Source organism: Populus euphratica, unplaced genomic scaffold (genome assembly GCF_000495115.2).
Source record: "Populus euphratica unplaced genomic scaffold, PopEup_1.0 scaffold35.1, whole genome shotgun sequence".
Classification (NCBI taxonomy): Eukaryota; Viridiplantae; Streptophyta; class Magnoliopsida; order Malpighiales; family Salicaceae; genus Populus; species Populus euphratica.
This window is the reverse complement of record NW_011499860.1, coordinates 764,665-780,788: the sequence shown is the minus strand read 5'-3', so window position 1 is coordinate 780,788 and position 16,124 is coordinate 764,665. Positions and strand designations below refer to the sequence as shown.

The window sequence follows — 16,124 nt, the reverse complement described above, 5'->3', positions numbered from 1 at the left end:
CTATCCATGCGATGGAAGCTAATGATGTCAACTAGACTGGTATTGATATTAATCCGATAAAAAAAGAAAAATAAACTTGATTAGGTATTTAAGTGATGGAAACTAATGATATCAATAAGGTAATATTGATATCAGTATTAAGTTGAATTTGATTAACTATCTAAGTTATGAAGGTTGATGATGTCAATGGAGTAAAATTGATATCAACATTGACTTGAACTTGATTAGTTAACCAGGTGATGGAAGCTAATGATATTAACGAGAATAATATCAATATTGAATTTGATTAGTTGTACTAGTTAAAGAAAACTAATGATACCGAGTTGGTTATCTTAGTATTGATATTATCTTGAATTTGATTAACCATTCTAGGTGATTAAGACTAATGATACTAATGTGAAGACTTTAATGTTGATATAGCAAAGCTAATGATACCAAAGTGGTTACCTTGGCATCGGTATTATTTTAAATTTGATTAGCTATTTTAGATAATGAAGATTAATGATACCAATATGAAAGCTTTGATGTTGACATTTCTTATAAAAAATATTATCAAGTTGGACTTGATTAATCATTTCAGTAGATGAAGACTAATGGTATCAATATAGTAATATTGATATCAATATTGACTTATAAGAAATGCATTGGTTAAACTTGATTAGTTGCCTAAAGCATTGAAGGATAATGATAATAAAGTATTTGGTATTATTATCTTCTAAATTAATCAATCATGAGATTGTGACTAGTGATATTAAGTGGAAATGATATCAACATTAATTTAGTTTGACCTAGAACAAGGGTAACTATAGATATTAGGGTGTTTGATCTTAATAATAACATGTATATTAAAAGAAAAATAGAAAATAAAAGTAGGAGATTATAAAATATAAATTGATAATCTTGAATTTATAAATGAGATTACTTTTACTTTAATTATTATAATGAATGTGATTAAATTATGTAATTGGATTATAATATTGTTTATTGTGTCTTAAGATTTATCTTATACTCACTAGGAGTAGTATTATTTAAAATATTTTTATTTTTTTATGTTGATTAAGTATAAATATACATTCTAAATAAAATTATTGCTAAATATATAATAGGAATGCTTGACCTTGCATATAAAAGTTTATATACTTGCATATTATATTAGTCTTGTATATTTGAATTGATGCATGCTTAGATGTACTCTAATTCTGTCCTAATTTCTTTACTTAAATATTGTATTACAGGGTTGTTTTATATTATGAATGAAAGTCAAAGTTTTTAGGAAGTGATACAATTATTTGGGCATGAGAGGTGATCTAGAATGATTGAATTACAAGTTAAAAATTGCTTTATAAATTTACATGTGAATGTCAATAACATCAAAATTTTTAAATATAAAGAAAGTTCTGATAAAATTTTATTATAAATCTAGGTAAAGTATATAAAATTTTTAAAGATTTAACATTCATGTTTAAAATAGCACATGTTAAAAGAAAAATTTTCTCAGTTTTCTAAATGTTTATGATTTTTAAAATGTTTTAGAAATTAAAGATGATACATGAATATTTTAATTTTTAAAAATCTTAAGTTTTGACCCATCTTGTTATGCTAGCTGAAATTAATTATAAGCAATAATAATAAATAAATAAGAATAGTAAAATATAATAAATAAATAAAAACATGGCAAAATATAATGATATCTTACCATTAAAACCATTAAAGAGAACAACATAAAATACAAAAATACACATTATTCTCCTCCTTTTTTCCCCAATAAAAGGTATTTATATGCCTCACATTAATTAATTGAGATTAAATAATTTATATGAATAATTTTAAAAATAAACTTTAAATATTCTTACACCTTCCACGTATCTAGATAAACAATTTTAAATATACAAACATTGTAAACTTAGAAAAGTCAAAACAAATAACAAAGCTACATAACCGGTCTCCCACCTTAGAATATTTAAAATAAACTTTAAATATAACATTCTACCGTTAGAGCCGTTAATTTGTCTTGCTAGAAAACCCGCCAACCTCGGATTTTTCTTACATATCTAACCAAACCAAACCCACTCTCTCTCCCCCCATGAATTTCTCAAAGACTAATATTGATCTTGAGATCCTGGTCTTCATTTTTCCAAATTTGGAAGATATTACTCGATAACTAACAAGAAACCATTCCATAATGCTGTCTTCCAAGCAGAACCTATGCATTACATGATTGTTGTCTGGGTAGTTTGTTGCCTCCCTTGCTCTTTAATTCCATGCATTAGTTTTCTCTCTTTACATATGTGCAATTATCTTTTCATGTTTTATAAAATTCTTGGCTTGAATGGTTCTTTTGTTCTATTTCTTCCTCTCTTTCCTTCTTGTAGCTTCTTGTATATAATTCTGTTCTTTCATGTACCTGGTGGTGTGGTTAAGAATTGAGTCCTCAGAGATTTCATAAAATTAAGAACCTTTTTTTGCTTGTGTAATCTAAGCCCTTATCTGCATCAAAACTTAGCAAAGGGAACGACCAAACATCACAGATCAATCCAAAATCCACCAGTCTCTCCAACAACAGCCTCGAGGATCTAATTTGAGGTAACGATCCTGTTTTCTTCAGCTTTTGTTGTTATTCAAGGTTCATATACCTCTAGGGTTGAATTTGGATTCTTCTTTGACAGTACATGAATGTCTAAAATGGGGCAATTAGAGTTTTGTGGCTAAAATTTAACAATTCTGATAGAAAGCAAGATTTGTAGGATATTATTTGATTGATTATAGTTTTAGCACCTTTCAGGAATTTATTTAAAGTAGGTTTTATTAGAAAACTTGATTGCTGAGTTTCGAGTTTTATTCCTTGGACTTCTTCCTTTTTCTGTATTCCCTTGCAATTTCTTTGTTTTACATCTCATTCTCCTTTCCAATTACCATGCAATGGTTCAGAATTTGAGACCATGTGGTTCACATCATAATCATGTGATGTTGTTCTTTGTTGTAGCTAGAAACCAGTCCCAAGAGTTGCAAATTAAGATGCAGCAAGATAAGGGTAAAGTTGAAGAGGAGCTGAGGAATATGAAGGAGATATTGACTGGCGAAAGAGATAGAGCGCGTGATGAGCTTAAAGAGATAAAAATGGTGGCCGATGAGTCAAATGCCATGTTAGAAGAAGCAATGTCTAATGGGAAGACTGCTGATGTATTTACGGAACTCAACTCAGTAATGGAATCATTGTCAAAATCAAAGCAAGAGTTGAAGATCAAAGAAAAGACTATCACATCTTTGAAAGTTGAAGTTGGAAAGCTACGAGAGGTGGAGGCCAAATTGCTAGAGAACGATAACTCATTGGAAAATCTGAAAAAGGAGTTGAATAAAGTTAAATCAACTGAGGCACATACTTTAGGTTTATTATCCCAGAGTAAGAAAAGAATTCAAGAACTTGAGGCTGAGGTACAGAGAGGGAAAGAATCAGAAATGAAATTGTTAAATTCATATGCCGCTCAAACAAAGCAGCTTGAACAGACCAAGTTATTGCTTGAAAAGTCGAAGCTTGAGATTACCTCCCTTCACAAGAGGGTAGAGAAATGGGAGAAACATGATGGGGATAAGATTTCATTGCAAAGAGAATTAGAAAGTCTCAGGTCTGAACTTCAGTTGGCAAGACAGAACAGAACTCATGCTCAGGAGAAACATTCAGCATCAAAAACCAAGAATCGACTTGAGGAGACGGAGTTGCTTAAACATGAATTGAAGCTAGCAATTGTGGCAGAAGAGAATAGCAAGAAGGCAATGGATGACTTGGTATTAGCCCTATCTGAAGTTGCAACAGAGGCCAGCCAAACAAGGGAAAAGCTCATGTTAACCCAGAAAGAGCTGGAGCACTTCAAAACGGAGGCAGAAAACTTTCGGGAGAATTTAAATAGCATTGAGAACAAGTATAGGAATCTTTTGAATGTAGCAACCAAAGAAGCTGATCGATATAGAAAAACAACTGAGAGGTTGCGAATAGAGGCTGATGAATCACTTCTGGCATGGAATGCAAAAGAGACTGGCTTTGTGGATTGCATCAAGAGAGCCGAAGACGAAAAGTCCTGTGCATTGGAAGAGAACAGTAAACTTCATGAATTGCTTAGAACAGCCGAAAACATGAACAGGATATCTAAGCAAGAAACTCAGAAGGTGCGCGATATACTTAAACAGGCCCTGAATGAAGCTAATGTTGCGAAAGAAGCTGCAGGAATTGCCAGGGCTGAGAATTCCCAACTCAAAGATGTCTTAGATGAAAAAGACAATGCCTTGGTTTTCATTACTCAGGAGAACGAGAACCTTATGATTAATGAAGCTGCAGCTCTCGAACAAATCAAAGAGTTGAAGCAACTTCTCTCTGAAGCATCAGAAAGGGAATTTAATGTGGAATATAAGGAAAACCAACATAAGCAAAAGTCAGAGAGTGCACAGGAGAAGCAGCACAAAGATGGCAAGAAACCTAGCCATTCATGCAGTTGCCATCAGCTAATAACTCCCCATAAACACAAGGATGCAGATGAGAACAGCAGAACTCCTGATAAACAAAACAATAATAATGAGGATGAGGGCTCTGAAAATTCTGATCCACTTAGGGGATCAATATTTGATGATCAAGAAGAAGAATTATCAACAGCAAAACCAGAGGACCACGATCATCTAGATGAGCCGGAGAACGAAAGAAACTCTACGAGAAAACGACCATATTTACGAAGATTTGGTGATATTCTACTGAGGAGAGGAGGTTCTAACAGAAGGGGACAAGCAGTTGGTGGTGAGGGTCACAGAAAAGAACAGTCATTATAGGTGAATAGTCATATCTACTTGATTTCTGCATGCTTTTAAGTTTGCTTCAGAAGTATAGATGGTTTTTCTTCCTTTCACAAGGCAAAAGGTTCACCTGAGTTCACATTGTGAATGTGTTTCTCATTATCTGCTTTCATTACTTTGTTACATAAAAAACAGAATACTAAATTAGAGAAGCATCTAACCTAAAAAGCAAGATGATCACTTCCTTGTATGTTTATTTAATAATACAATGTGAGGCATATACTGCTTAATTCTCTTGCTTCCATCGCCTTCTAATTGAGCAAATTATATACAAATGGGGATGCCGAGACAACATTTTTTTTATAAAAAAAGCTTCTGCTATTCTTTTCCTCCTCAACATTAAACTGTTTATATACCTGATAAAAAAAAGCCCTTTCTTTCTTTCGAGTTTCTTACTAATTCAAATTTTAATATGTTCTTGAGAACAAGTTAAAGACAGGTTAGCAAATTGGTCAGAATATACATAGAGTTAGTGTTGTGATATGTGGAAACAACGGTCCACCGATCATGTTGAATGGGTGCGCAAGTAACGAGAGGTACTGGAGGAAGAGGAAGTAGCACTAGCAAGATGCAAGTTTGGTGAACATGAGTGTTCATAAGTCCGAAAAATATAGTTTTATGAGTTGTGAGGCTGAGGGAGTGGGAGAGTTTTGAGAGAGATTTCATATTAGATTTGGGTTTAAGAAACTGTGTTTTTTTTTTTAACTATATTTAAAATGATGTTTTATAAAAATTTAATATATATTTTTTAATTTTTGAATCAAAATATGTTGATAAAAAATAATTTTATTAAAAATAAAAAATATTTTAAAAACTATGATCACACTTCTAAACACACTTAATTTAATCTTTCTAGTGCATCCTAAAAACCAGATATGCACATTGGCACTCTCACAACATCCATGTCTATCCTTGCTCATGCCAAACCTTGAACCATGCCAAAGCTCATCAGTAATCATCAATTCATTTGGTGTGTGGTTTGGGCTCATAAAAAAAAATGGATTAACACATAATAAAATCATCTAAATTATTTAATTAATTTTGGAGACATTGAACATAAACACTGGAGGAACGAAACATTAAAAAAAACTCCTAATTTTTTTTAACAAAGGTTGAGTCTCATTTATTCTAAAATAAAAACTCTCCTGAATAAATAAATTAATAGATGTTAATTCTTAAACAAACTAAATAATTAAAATTAAAATTAAAAAAGTTATTTAAAAAATCATAAAAAATACCTTAAATAAACATGAATTAACTTGACTAACTTATGATTTGAAATATAAAATTATGATAACCTTATAAAAAATTAGAAAAAAACATGAAGCTAAAGGCCTAAAAATCTATTATTAAATAATGAAATTAAATAAAAAATTAATTAAAAACAAAACTTAAAATAAATGAAAATCAAATTTGACTAAGCTTCAAAACCTATGATTCTGGTTTTGAGACTAAGATTACCTCATAGAAAGCAAACATAAAAAATCATGAAATAAAATTTCTAATCATTCAAAATTAAAATATAAAACAAATAACATTAAAAAAAGAAACAAATTTAGTGTAAAAATTAAATGAAAGAAAATAACAAAAGACTAAATTGAAAAATAAAATAAATCAAGAAAATGATAAAAAACAAGAAAATTAAAATTAAAAAAATAAGGACCAAATTGGATGCAAAAATAAAATGAAATAAAATATTGATTGAAAAAAATTAAAAAAAATAAAGAAAAGAATAAAATAAAATAGCATTAAAAAGAATAAAGACCAAATTGAATATAAAAATTAAATGAAATAAAATCCCAAGGAACAAAATTAAAAAAAAACTTCAAAAAACATTGAAAAAAATAACAATTAAAAGAATAAATATTAAAATTGATACAAATACAAACTAACAGGGTACATTTAATTTTTAAAAGGGTTGGCGTGAAATTCAAGAGGAAAAAAAATTCACCAAAACCCAACCATTGTTTTACTATGCACACACACCTGACCACTAGAAAAATAATGATTTGGTGCTTCCAACATTGTCGTAAAAGGTGGTGTTTAATTGTTAGGAGGCTTCGCACACATCATTCATAAATTTGATGTTTTATAGGTTTCCACTAGCCATTTATAATTTTTTTTAAGTATCAGTCTCTTTTTCATAAGTTTCCTTTAACCTTTTAATTATAAAGTCTTTTATATCTCACCTTACCTTCCTAATGATTTTTTTAATTGTAGATTTCTTCATGATTCTATTCTACATATTTAAAAACTTCTTTAGACATGATGCAAGCCTTTACACATAAGCTCTCTAATATATTACTCGAGGTTTTCAACTTCTTGTCATATGAAGAAAGTAAGATGAACTTGTTATGGTAACTAAATATTTTTACAAGTTTTTATGAATTAATATCATAAAAACTTGAAGGGCTATTGATGAATCTAAATTTAACAAGCTTAAAAAAACCCCCTAAAAAACCTAAAATACCCCAAAAAAATTCAAAAACATCTTTATAGAGTCGAGTTATCAAAGTTTATGCCTATACTATGTATCCTTCATTGCTCGAATATAGAAGCATGAGCCCACCATTTGACCGTATTACCCAACACCTATGGTGCTAAGAGTTACACATTTAGCCTTGTTATGTATGTATCCCTGCACCTTTACATTTCCGTGGGCTTGGGTTACAATGTTTGAGCCCAACGTGCTTCGATCTAAATAGTGTATTTAAATCCATTTTTTACTTTTATTGGACTTGAGCACCTTACCTGAGCTTAACACTTTATTAGGAATTTTTTTCAAGACTCTATGCGAGTTTCTTAGTATTTTATATTGATCTAATATGTATTATTTTGAATGTAATAGACCTTAAAATATCACAATGGTGAAATAACATTTCAACCCCTTCTCTTTACAAAATAACAAAACTCATAGACTATAAACATACCATGAATTCTTCAAATTCAAGGTTCATAATATCTTCATTTTTAATATTTTCAGCATATATATTTTCAGAGTCTATCTTTTTAAATATTATTATGCTTTTTCTTTCAATAAAACTACTAATTTTACTATTAAAGAGTCATTATATCTATCAAATAAAAATCTTTTACAGGTATCAATCATCCTGGTTTATAAGGCATCACCTATTATTATCATAACTATTCATTATCATGTTTTACGAGACATTATCTGCTATTAATATAACTACTGGCTACCTTAACATACCAAACATGACGTGCTATTTCCAATTACTAGCCATCATACATCTTAATCTTAATGAGGGAGAAATAATAAGGTTGCTTCAACAACGTATCAATCTTATTTCTAAAGATATTAAATTAGATTGTGTGACTCACGCATAGTATATGTTCTTAAAATAATAACAGAAATAAACAAATTTATTATGTGAGTCAACGTCTCCGACCACTTGACCAATACAGGTTAAAAAACACTGGTCCACACGTTTTAATTAAATACCTGAAATGTAAAAAAAACAAACAAGAAGAAGGGAGAACGTGATTCTTATGCTATCAAAATTTATCCAATAGATTAAGATTTAAGACGGATAACGTGGCACATTTACAACATGTCTCCGTGTTTACACTCCCAATATATGAAAGCATAACCCATCACACTAGAACACCACCCTTCCATCGCTCCTCTTTTCCTTCATTTCTGGGGTTCCTCCTTCTCAGACAACCTTCAACCTTAGTGTTTTTCGAAAAGAGAAAAAAAAAAAAAAAACTCCCAGATAATCAATACTAGTCGCAAAAGTGAAGGTTGGAACTTTAATAAATAAATAAGAAAGTAACCATGTCATCTGCGGTGGAGGCAAGCTCTCAAGAGAACCGTGAGGAGAGCAGCAACGAACGGCTAGATTTGATTCACCATCTAGATCCAACTGCCACAGATATGTTAATTCCTAATGAAATTCTTCTCAAAGCTGCCATTTCTCTCAAGGATCAGGTATGCATTTATTTATTTTTTCTTAATACAGGACCTCTTTCTTTGAGTTCATTATGTGTTATGACTTAAGCAAAATAAAATAAATAAATAAGCCTTCCATCGTCTTGTCCTTAAGAGTTTTAGGCCGGCGAGCTAGTCTGAGAAAAATTGTTTGTCTTCATCGTATATAGGTGGTGGCGGCGACGTGGAAAAGAGATAGCAATATGGGTGCGGGTATTGACCCGACAGTGTATACGGGTCTTCTGGGGACAGCTTTCACCTGCTTGCGGTCGTACGAGGTTGCCGGTAATGAGCAGGACTTGCTATTGTGCTCCAACATTGTTGAGACGTGCTCCGTTTCCGCACTCGCCTCCTCTAGGTAAATTATTGACTGATATTCAAGTATCTGGACTGCACCTCATTGGCTCCTCCTTCCTAGTTTCCAACATGAATTATTTTACTTGTATGAAGAATACGAGTTTTAATATTAAAAGACTAATTTTTAAAAGAAATAATTTTTATTTTTTTCTAAAACAAGGGATTTTCTTTTTAATTGGTCATCAAGTTTCAATCTTAGAATAAATTATCATAAATCCTCTGATCATGGTATAGATAATTTGTTTTGACTAATCGAGTACAAGATAGTTTGAGTATACCAGCGGGGACCATAATATACTATAAAAACGAAAAAGCGATAAATAATCTTTCTTTTGGTTAGGCATTAAATTTTTTTAAAAAAAACACTAAAAGAGAAGAAGTAATTACTGTAACCCAATGAACAAATCACTGCTCATTAAAATAATGATTTCATAAAATTCACCTGACCTAAACTAGAAATTATAGGCAAGATGATTTTTTCACCTTTTAATAATTTGTACATCATTAGGTTAGTAATTTTATTCTTTTTTAACAATAAAATTATTAATTTATTTGTATAATAAAAAATATAATGTTTTTTAACTAGAGGTGTTATAGCCTCAGTTTTTTTTTCGTTTTAAAATAGTGAAATTACCTTATTAGTTTTTAAATTTTGGTTTTAATTTTTTTCTTGCTATTTATTTGTTTAAGACATAAACATGAAACTTAGCTCGACAATTAACTCAGAGCACAAATGACACAGGGATTTGGTTGATCATAAAAATCCAAAGATGCAATTGATTTGATTAAACCCAAAAAACTTATTACGTCAATCTCATATAATTTGAGATGAGATTTTTTTATATATATTTTTTTAATAAATTATAAAAATATAAAATTAGTTCATAAATACTTAGCCTCATATTTATTTAATAGTTTATATTTATATGAATTATTTTTTGAGGTAAGATGACTATATATAACTTATATTTATATAAATTATTTTTTAACTTTTCTATGTAATTTGACATTTCATGCCTTATGTTTTTTCATATTCTATATTTATATACATTTTTTTTTATTAAAATCTCAAATATAATTTTTTTTATTTTTTCAAATGACTTGATTTAATTTGTGTGACTTAATATTTAACTAAGTTAACCCGGAATCAGATTTAATAACTATAGTTTGAGATTATTTTTTAGATTATTTTATACCGTTTGTATATAAAATAAATGAAAAGTATATTTAAATAAAAAATATTATTTTAATTTTTATAAAATCAAGACCTGAAACATATTGGTTTATATAAAGCTATTTGTTTGATTAACTAGACCTTTTTAATATATAGTTGGAAAAAAAATATAATCTACCAGATATTAAATTGCCTCTAAATATATATTTATCTTAGCTTTTCAACATTTTCTTTAATAAAAAATCGATTAAAAAGATAAGATAAGCAGCTTTTTTGAAGTCTAGTTCTAGCGGTAAATGTGGCTTTACTAGAGCACCATTTTTGTGAAAATATCTTGCAAATATTTTGGTGGCTGTAAGGCCTTCCAAATTTGCATCAATATGTCAATTCGTAGAAGATAAAGTTTCAGATTTTTTTAGCTGTCTAGTGTCTATGTCATTCATGTGGAAAACACTTTTATTAATTACGGTGGTCCAATTTGTTTAAATGACATTTTTTTCAAAAAATAAATCCATTAATTTCTGCAATCTTTTTTTTGTGTCTCCTAAATTAGGAAAAATATTTTCAGGAAGATACAACGAATTGTGGGATTTTCAATATAAAATTATTTATATTCTCTTTCCTTTACGTTTAACGGTTGAAATGGTGGATGCACAGGCAGTTGACCTTGACCTTCTTATGTGGGAGAGGAGGATTGTATGCCCTTGGAGCCGTGGCCGCGAACTACAAGGGGGACCAACAAGGACGTGACTTCTTTTTGAATCTCTTCCTGGAGGTACTCTCAATTTCCATCATTATCAATACATTTGATAAGTGTCTAATATTCCTTGTCAAATGTATGGTAGCCCGTAGAATAAATTCTTGCCTGCCCAGGAGAGAACAATTTAAAGGTATTTGTTAAAATATGGAATATCTGCTGTCGGCCATGAAAGAGGAGGTTTTTCTGAATTTCTTCTTCTTTGTGAGTTACATTTCATATTCGTCCGTCATTGGAAAGCCTCGACTGCAGATGGCAGCACTTGTCGGACATGGATTTCTTGAATTTTCCAGACTGCCTTTAAGCATTCGTAAAAATGCATATTTGAGTCTGCACATTCACTATTTAATCTTTCAACCAATATGAGAAAATTGTCATTCAACTTACAAGTTCATCCCTAACACTAACGAGAGGATTACTGTTTTAAAATGTTATTATGGATATGCTTATATGGTGGAAGGCTTCTCTTTCAAATTCAGAAAGCAAATGCATCTGATGCTTTCCAGACACGGTCCCGTCCTTGTCTTCTTGTCTATGGTAGGTATTTATCCCTCCTCTCTTGGAAGGCGGTCCAGTAGTCCTGTTGGGACTTCTTAGCGTGAATGGTAATTGGTGAGTCCATTGCCAGAAAGCCAGCGAACAACTGGTCTTATGCAAAGTGTCTCTATCAGGGTCAAATTGCCTTCATTTCCTAATGACCAAAGAGATAGATGCCTCACTTGTATTCGAGCATTGTTATGACTCATTCTATGGTGGGTGGGGACGCCTATGGCTCATGAGACGTCAACTTGAGCTTCAGTGACACAATCTGATAAGATACCACCAGCTGTTGGTCTTGGTCGGTTTCGTTGAGTTATTATCTAGGCCTCTGCCCTCTTGAAAACTAAGAATCTGATCCGCTGAGTTTGCATCTTCATATTCACTTCAGTGCTAAGCAGTGTAGCTTTGATTTTGAAGATGTAGTGCTCTTCCACATATGCTTCCCTTTCCATTCCTTAATTTGGAAGCTATAGCAGTCCGAACAAAATAAGATGCATGTGGCTATAATTGCACAAATTGAACGAGTTCTGCTGTTTCATGAGCTGCTGCACTTTTCCACCCTATCAGGACTCTTGCTCTTATGCTAGAGCCTAGAAGTACAGTACCTCTGGGAATCATTGATGGAGCAATAGGCCTTGCCTTCTTTTAAGCACTAAGTTCAAAAGTGATGATGATTTTTCACCCACCCGGAATCCCGGATATGCTTAAACTCTATCACAATTGTAAAGAGTTTTCTAATGTTTGAACAGCTCTCTTTCATACCGTATCTTATTTGATAATGATTCATTTAACAACTGGGGTAGTTATTGTCAACAATTCAATGCAATGGAAAAAAAAAAACTCTTATTATTTGTTTGATTGATTTATAGCTAGCGCAAGAGAGAGCCCTCCCAGTTGGACCTGAGGAAGGTGGTTTTGGGATGTCATACGAGCTTATGTATGGGAGAGCTGGGTTTTTATGGGCTGCTTTATTCATAAACAAGCATCTTGGTGAAGGGACGTTACCTAGCGATCTTCTTTTGCCTGTTGTTGACGCTGTTTTAGCTGGGGGCAGAGCAGGGGCATCTGACAATGCAGCCTGTCCACTGATGTACAGATGGCATGGCACACGGTACTGGGGTGCAGCCAATGGCCTTGCAGGAATCTTGCAAGTGCTCCTTAACTTTCCTCTTTCCAAAGAGGATGCCGAGGATGTTAAGGCAACTTTAAGGTACATGATGAGCAACCGGTTCTGTCATAGCGGAAATTACCCTTCAAGCGAAGGAAACCCGAGGGACAAATTGGTGCAATGGTCACATGGTGCAACTGGCATGGCCATCACCCTCTGCAAGGCATCTGAGGTAGGCAACACATGCTAAGGTGCAGTTTGTTTACGCGGCTGCGACTGCATTTTAATTAAAACGCAGTCTGTAGCCATTTGGTAAAAAAAAAAATCAGTTTATTATACATGGATCCCACATAACTTTTATGTTTAAAACGCCATTAATGAAAAGCAGATAAATACTGTTTTTCATTTACTGTGCACGTTAATTGCACTGTTCAGTTAACAGTGCAATTAACATGAACAGTGCAATTCACTGCAATTAACGTGCACTGTTCATATGGTTTTTATTTTTTTTTCATTTAATTTTATTATATTTTTTTAAGTGTTAATTTAATTAATGTTTTTTAAATGTTAATTTTATTAATATTTTTTAATTTTATTAATATTTTTTTAAGTGTTAATTTTATTAATATTCTTTAATTTTATTAATGTTTTTTAAGTGTTAGTTTTATTAATATTTTTTTAAGTGTTAATTTCATTAATATTTTTTTATTAATATTTTTTAATTTTATTAATATTTAAAAAAAACTAGTTTATAGTGAATTAAATTTATTTGCATCGTGATGTGAACAATATTTTTTTCTTAAAAAAATAATATAGAGTAAATTAAATTTATTTGCACTGTAATATCAATTTTATACTTAATAATATTTTATCTAATTTTGTTACATGCTTAAAAAATTATGAAAACTGTAATTCTTATCGAATAAATTTTATAAGTAATGTAATTATAAATAGTTTAATAAAATAAAAAAAATATTTTATATAAAGTATTATTTATTTCATGATATAATAGGAGTAATTAATTCTATAATAGTTAAATTTAAAATCATCAATATTAATATATATTTTTAAAAATTATTTCATAACTTCAATTTTAAAAAAAAAATTAATCAAACACATTAAATTACTTTTTCTTCAACTTCAATTTCAACCACAGTTTTAACCAAACATCTATTTTTTCAAACCAACCTCAACTAAAAGTACTTTTTACAAAACAACTTTTTTCAAACCACAACCACAACATCTACCACAATACCAAACACACTCTAAGTCAATTTTATTTAGAGTGTCTATACACGAGAATCGATCTATTGTGACAATTTTACAGAATTATCTCAACTCAACTTCTTTCATCATTATCACACTGGTTTAATTACAAACATTGCATGGTAAGTTGCAAAATAGTTACTTACTTGAAGTGGTACTTTGCTCAAACCTAAAAGGTGATTCATGTGGCAAACTATGCACAAGCTAACTGCGTTCGAAAGTACTTAAAATAGTTAGAAATCACGGTCGTATTATAACTGTGATAGTTATAAGATAATAAGACCTGAAAAGTGGGAAACATATTGTAAATTGTTCTGGTGTATAATGAACCAATTATGATAACCTATCATAATGGGAAACATATCCAATTCAAATGTTTGAAACCCTTAGTTTTATCAGCCAAATATTGAAGCTGAGTCTCTGGTGATAACTATATATTTATTTATTTTGTGTTTGGCAGATGTTTCCAAATGATAGGGAGTTCAGAGATGCTGCTATAGAAGCAGGGGAAGTTGTTTGGAAGAGTGGGTTAGTGAAGAAGGTGGGCCTTGCCGATGGTGTGGCAGGAAACGCTTATGCCTTCCTTTCCCTTTATCGCCTTACTGGAGAGAGCATATATGAGGAGAGAGCAAAGGCATTTGCAAGCTTCTTATATCATAATGCTAGTGGACTCGTGACCATAGGTCATGCTCGTGGAGCTGATCATGCCTATTCTCTTTTTCAAGGTTTAGCTGGAACAGCTTGCCTTTGGTTTGATCTTCTCAAGCCTGAAAATTCCAGGTTCCCTGGGTATGAACTATAAGTGAAACAGTTTTAGCTGAAATTTACATTATATGGAATTTAAGCCTTTCATGGATATAAGAGTGTAACTTAAGTGCTCTAGTTCTAAATTTGAAGAAAACTTGGGCATAGATATCAATCCAAAGTTTTATTTAGTAACGATTGGTGCCATCCTACTTCTATATTGGTTTCTTGGTGATGCGTTGCTTATTGCATCATATTTTTGAACATATTGAACATCCTCCCTGGGAGGTCATACTGATAACTACCGGAAAGCCAAGCTGTCGAGAAGAAACATTGAACAGTCATACTGTCTTACAACTGTTTGATAACCCCATTGATGCGCAACATAGACAAGATTGGACATGGCAAAAAACATTATCTAATCCTGGTTTTGTCCTTTCTATGCTCTTCAAACTATTTCCCTTTAAGATCTGCTATAAATGTTTATTGAAATGACTTGGTGCCATTTGCCAATGCCATCTTCACCCCATCGTAGTCATCTGTGTGCGATCATGTGCTTGGAATGCATGGTGCCATACTATTGGAACAGCGGCTGCTGTACTATTCAGAATACTGTTTAGGCTTTCAAGTGTTGGGTCTCAAATCAAATGAAACTTCCTAATCAATAATTCAATCTTCTTGTCTTCTGGGTCACTTGTTTATGATTTGCCACTTAAGATGTGAATGGACATGCTTTAGTGCTGGTGGGACTAGGCCAAACCATAAGTAGTTGAGGCTGAACCTGATCATAGGGCCAAATCCAAAGGGTCGTCAATCAAACCATGATCTAACATGAGCATCGATCCAACCCTTCTTTTCTTAAGTCAAATCGAAGCCATGGAGCTTGGAGAATGACCATCTTGGCAGGGGATGGACTGAAGTGGTCAATTTTGAGTTCTTTTCAAATTTATTTTATCTTTTTCCTTTCTTCAAGAGTAGAGTAAACAAAAGAGAAGTACCTGGGCAAATTTGGTTAGGAAAAAAAGGCATTTTTGAAAGGAAAAAAATGTATTAAACTGGGGATGATCAACGCTATTCAAGAGAGAGTTTAATCTTTTCTGATACCTTAGGAACTAATTAAGCGATTTTGATAAATTACAGAGATAAATTGGAATCAATTCTTTATGGAATTGTTAAGGCTTTCCACTGGCAAGATTGAAATTAATTCACCAACTGGGTTCGAAAAGGATGCTTGTACGAGTTCATATAAAGAAAATTAAAATTCCTCAAGAAGCAAGATGACTTGGTGATGAAGACCTTAAGAACTACAAGCACAAGAAAAAAGATGCTTATACGTAACCAATTAGCTCATGAACGAGATCATTCTTTTAGTAGCTTGACATTATCTTAG

General features: G+C 31.6%; 2 protein-coding genes across 2 annotated transcripts; both read left to right on the top strand.

The window, feature by feature from the left end:
• Positions 1-2,919: 2,919 nt before the first annotated feature.
• On the top strand, positions 2,920-4,812 carry LOC105124675 (putative WEB family protein At1g65010, chloroplastic). Its single transcript, XM_011024782.1, has one exon. The coding sequence runs from the start codon at positions 2,920-2,922 to the stop codon at positions 4,810-4,812; it is 1,893 nt and encodes a 630-aa protein (XP_011023084.1).
• A 3,578-nt stretch (positions 4,813-8,390) lies between these two features.
• On the top strand, positions 8,391-14,941 carry LOC105124489 (lanC-like protein GCL1). The gene is made up of 5 exons (XM_011024523.1): positions 8,391-8,788; positions 8,959-9,146; positions 10,977-11,094; positions 12,486-12,956; positions 14,451-14,941. Exons 1-5 carry the CDS (start codon positions 8,636-8,638, stop codon positions 14,790-14,792), a joined length of 1,272 nt encoding a protein of 423 aa, XP_011022825.1. The 5' UTR covers positions 8,391-8,635; the 3' UTR covers positions 14,793-14,941.
• The last annotated feature ends 1,183 nt before the right edge of the window (positions 14,942-16,124 follow it).

What these genes read in the sequence shown, in the direction of transcription:
- LOC105124675 (XM_011024782.1), top strand. Translation starts at nt 2,920, where the DNA reads ATGGTTCAGAATTTGAGACCATGTGGTTCACATCATAATCATGTGATG.
- LOC105124489 (XM_011024523.1), top strand. Translation starts at nt 8,636, where the DNA reads ATGTCATCTGCGGTGGAGGCAAGCTCTCAAGAGAACCGTGAGGAGAGC. An exon ending in CCATTTCTCTCAAGGATCAG is followed by an intron (nt 8,789 to 8,958) that starts GTATGCATTTAT and finishes CATCGTATATAG; the next exon opens with GTGGTGGCGGCGACGTGGAA. An exon ending in CCCTCTGCAAGGCATCTGAG is followed by an intron (nt 12,957 to 14,450) that starts GTAGGCAACACA and finishes TGTGTTTGGCAG; the next exon opens with ATGTTTCCAAATGATAGGGA.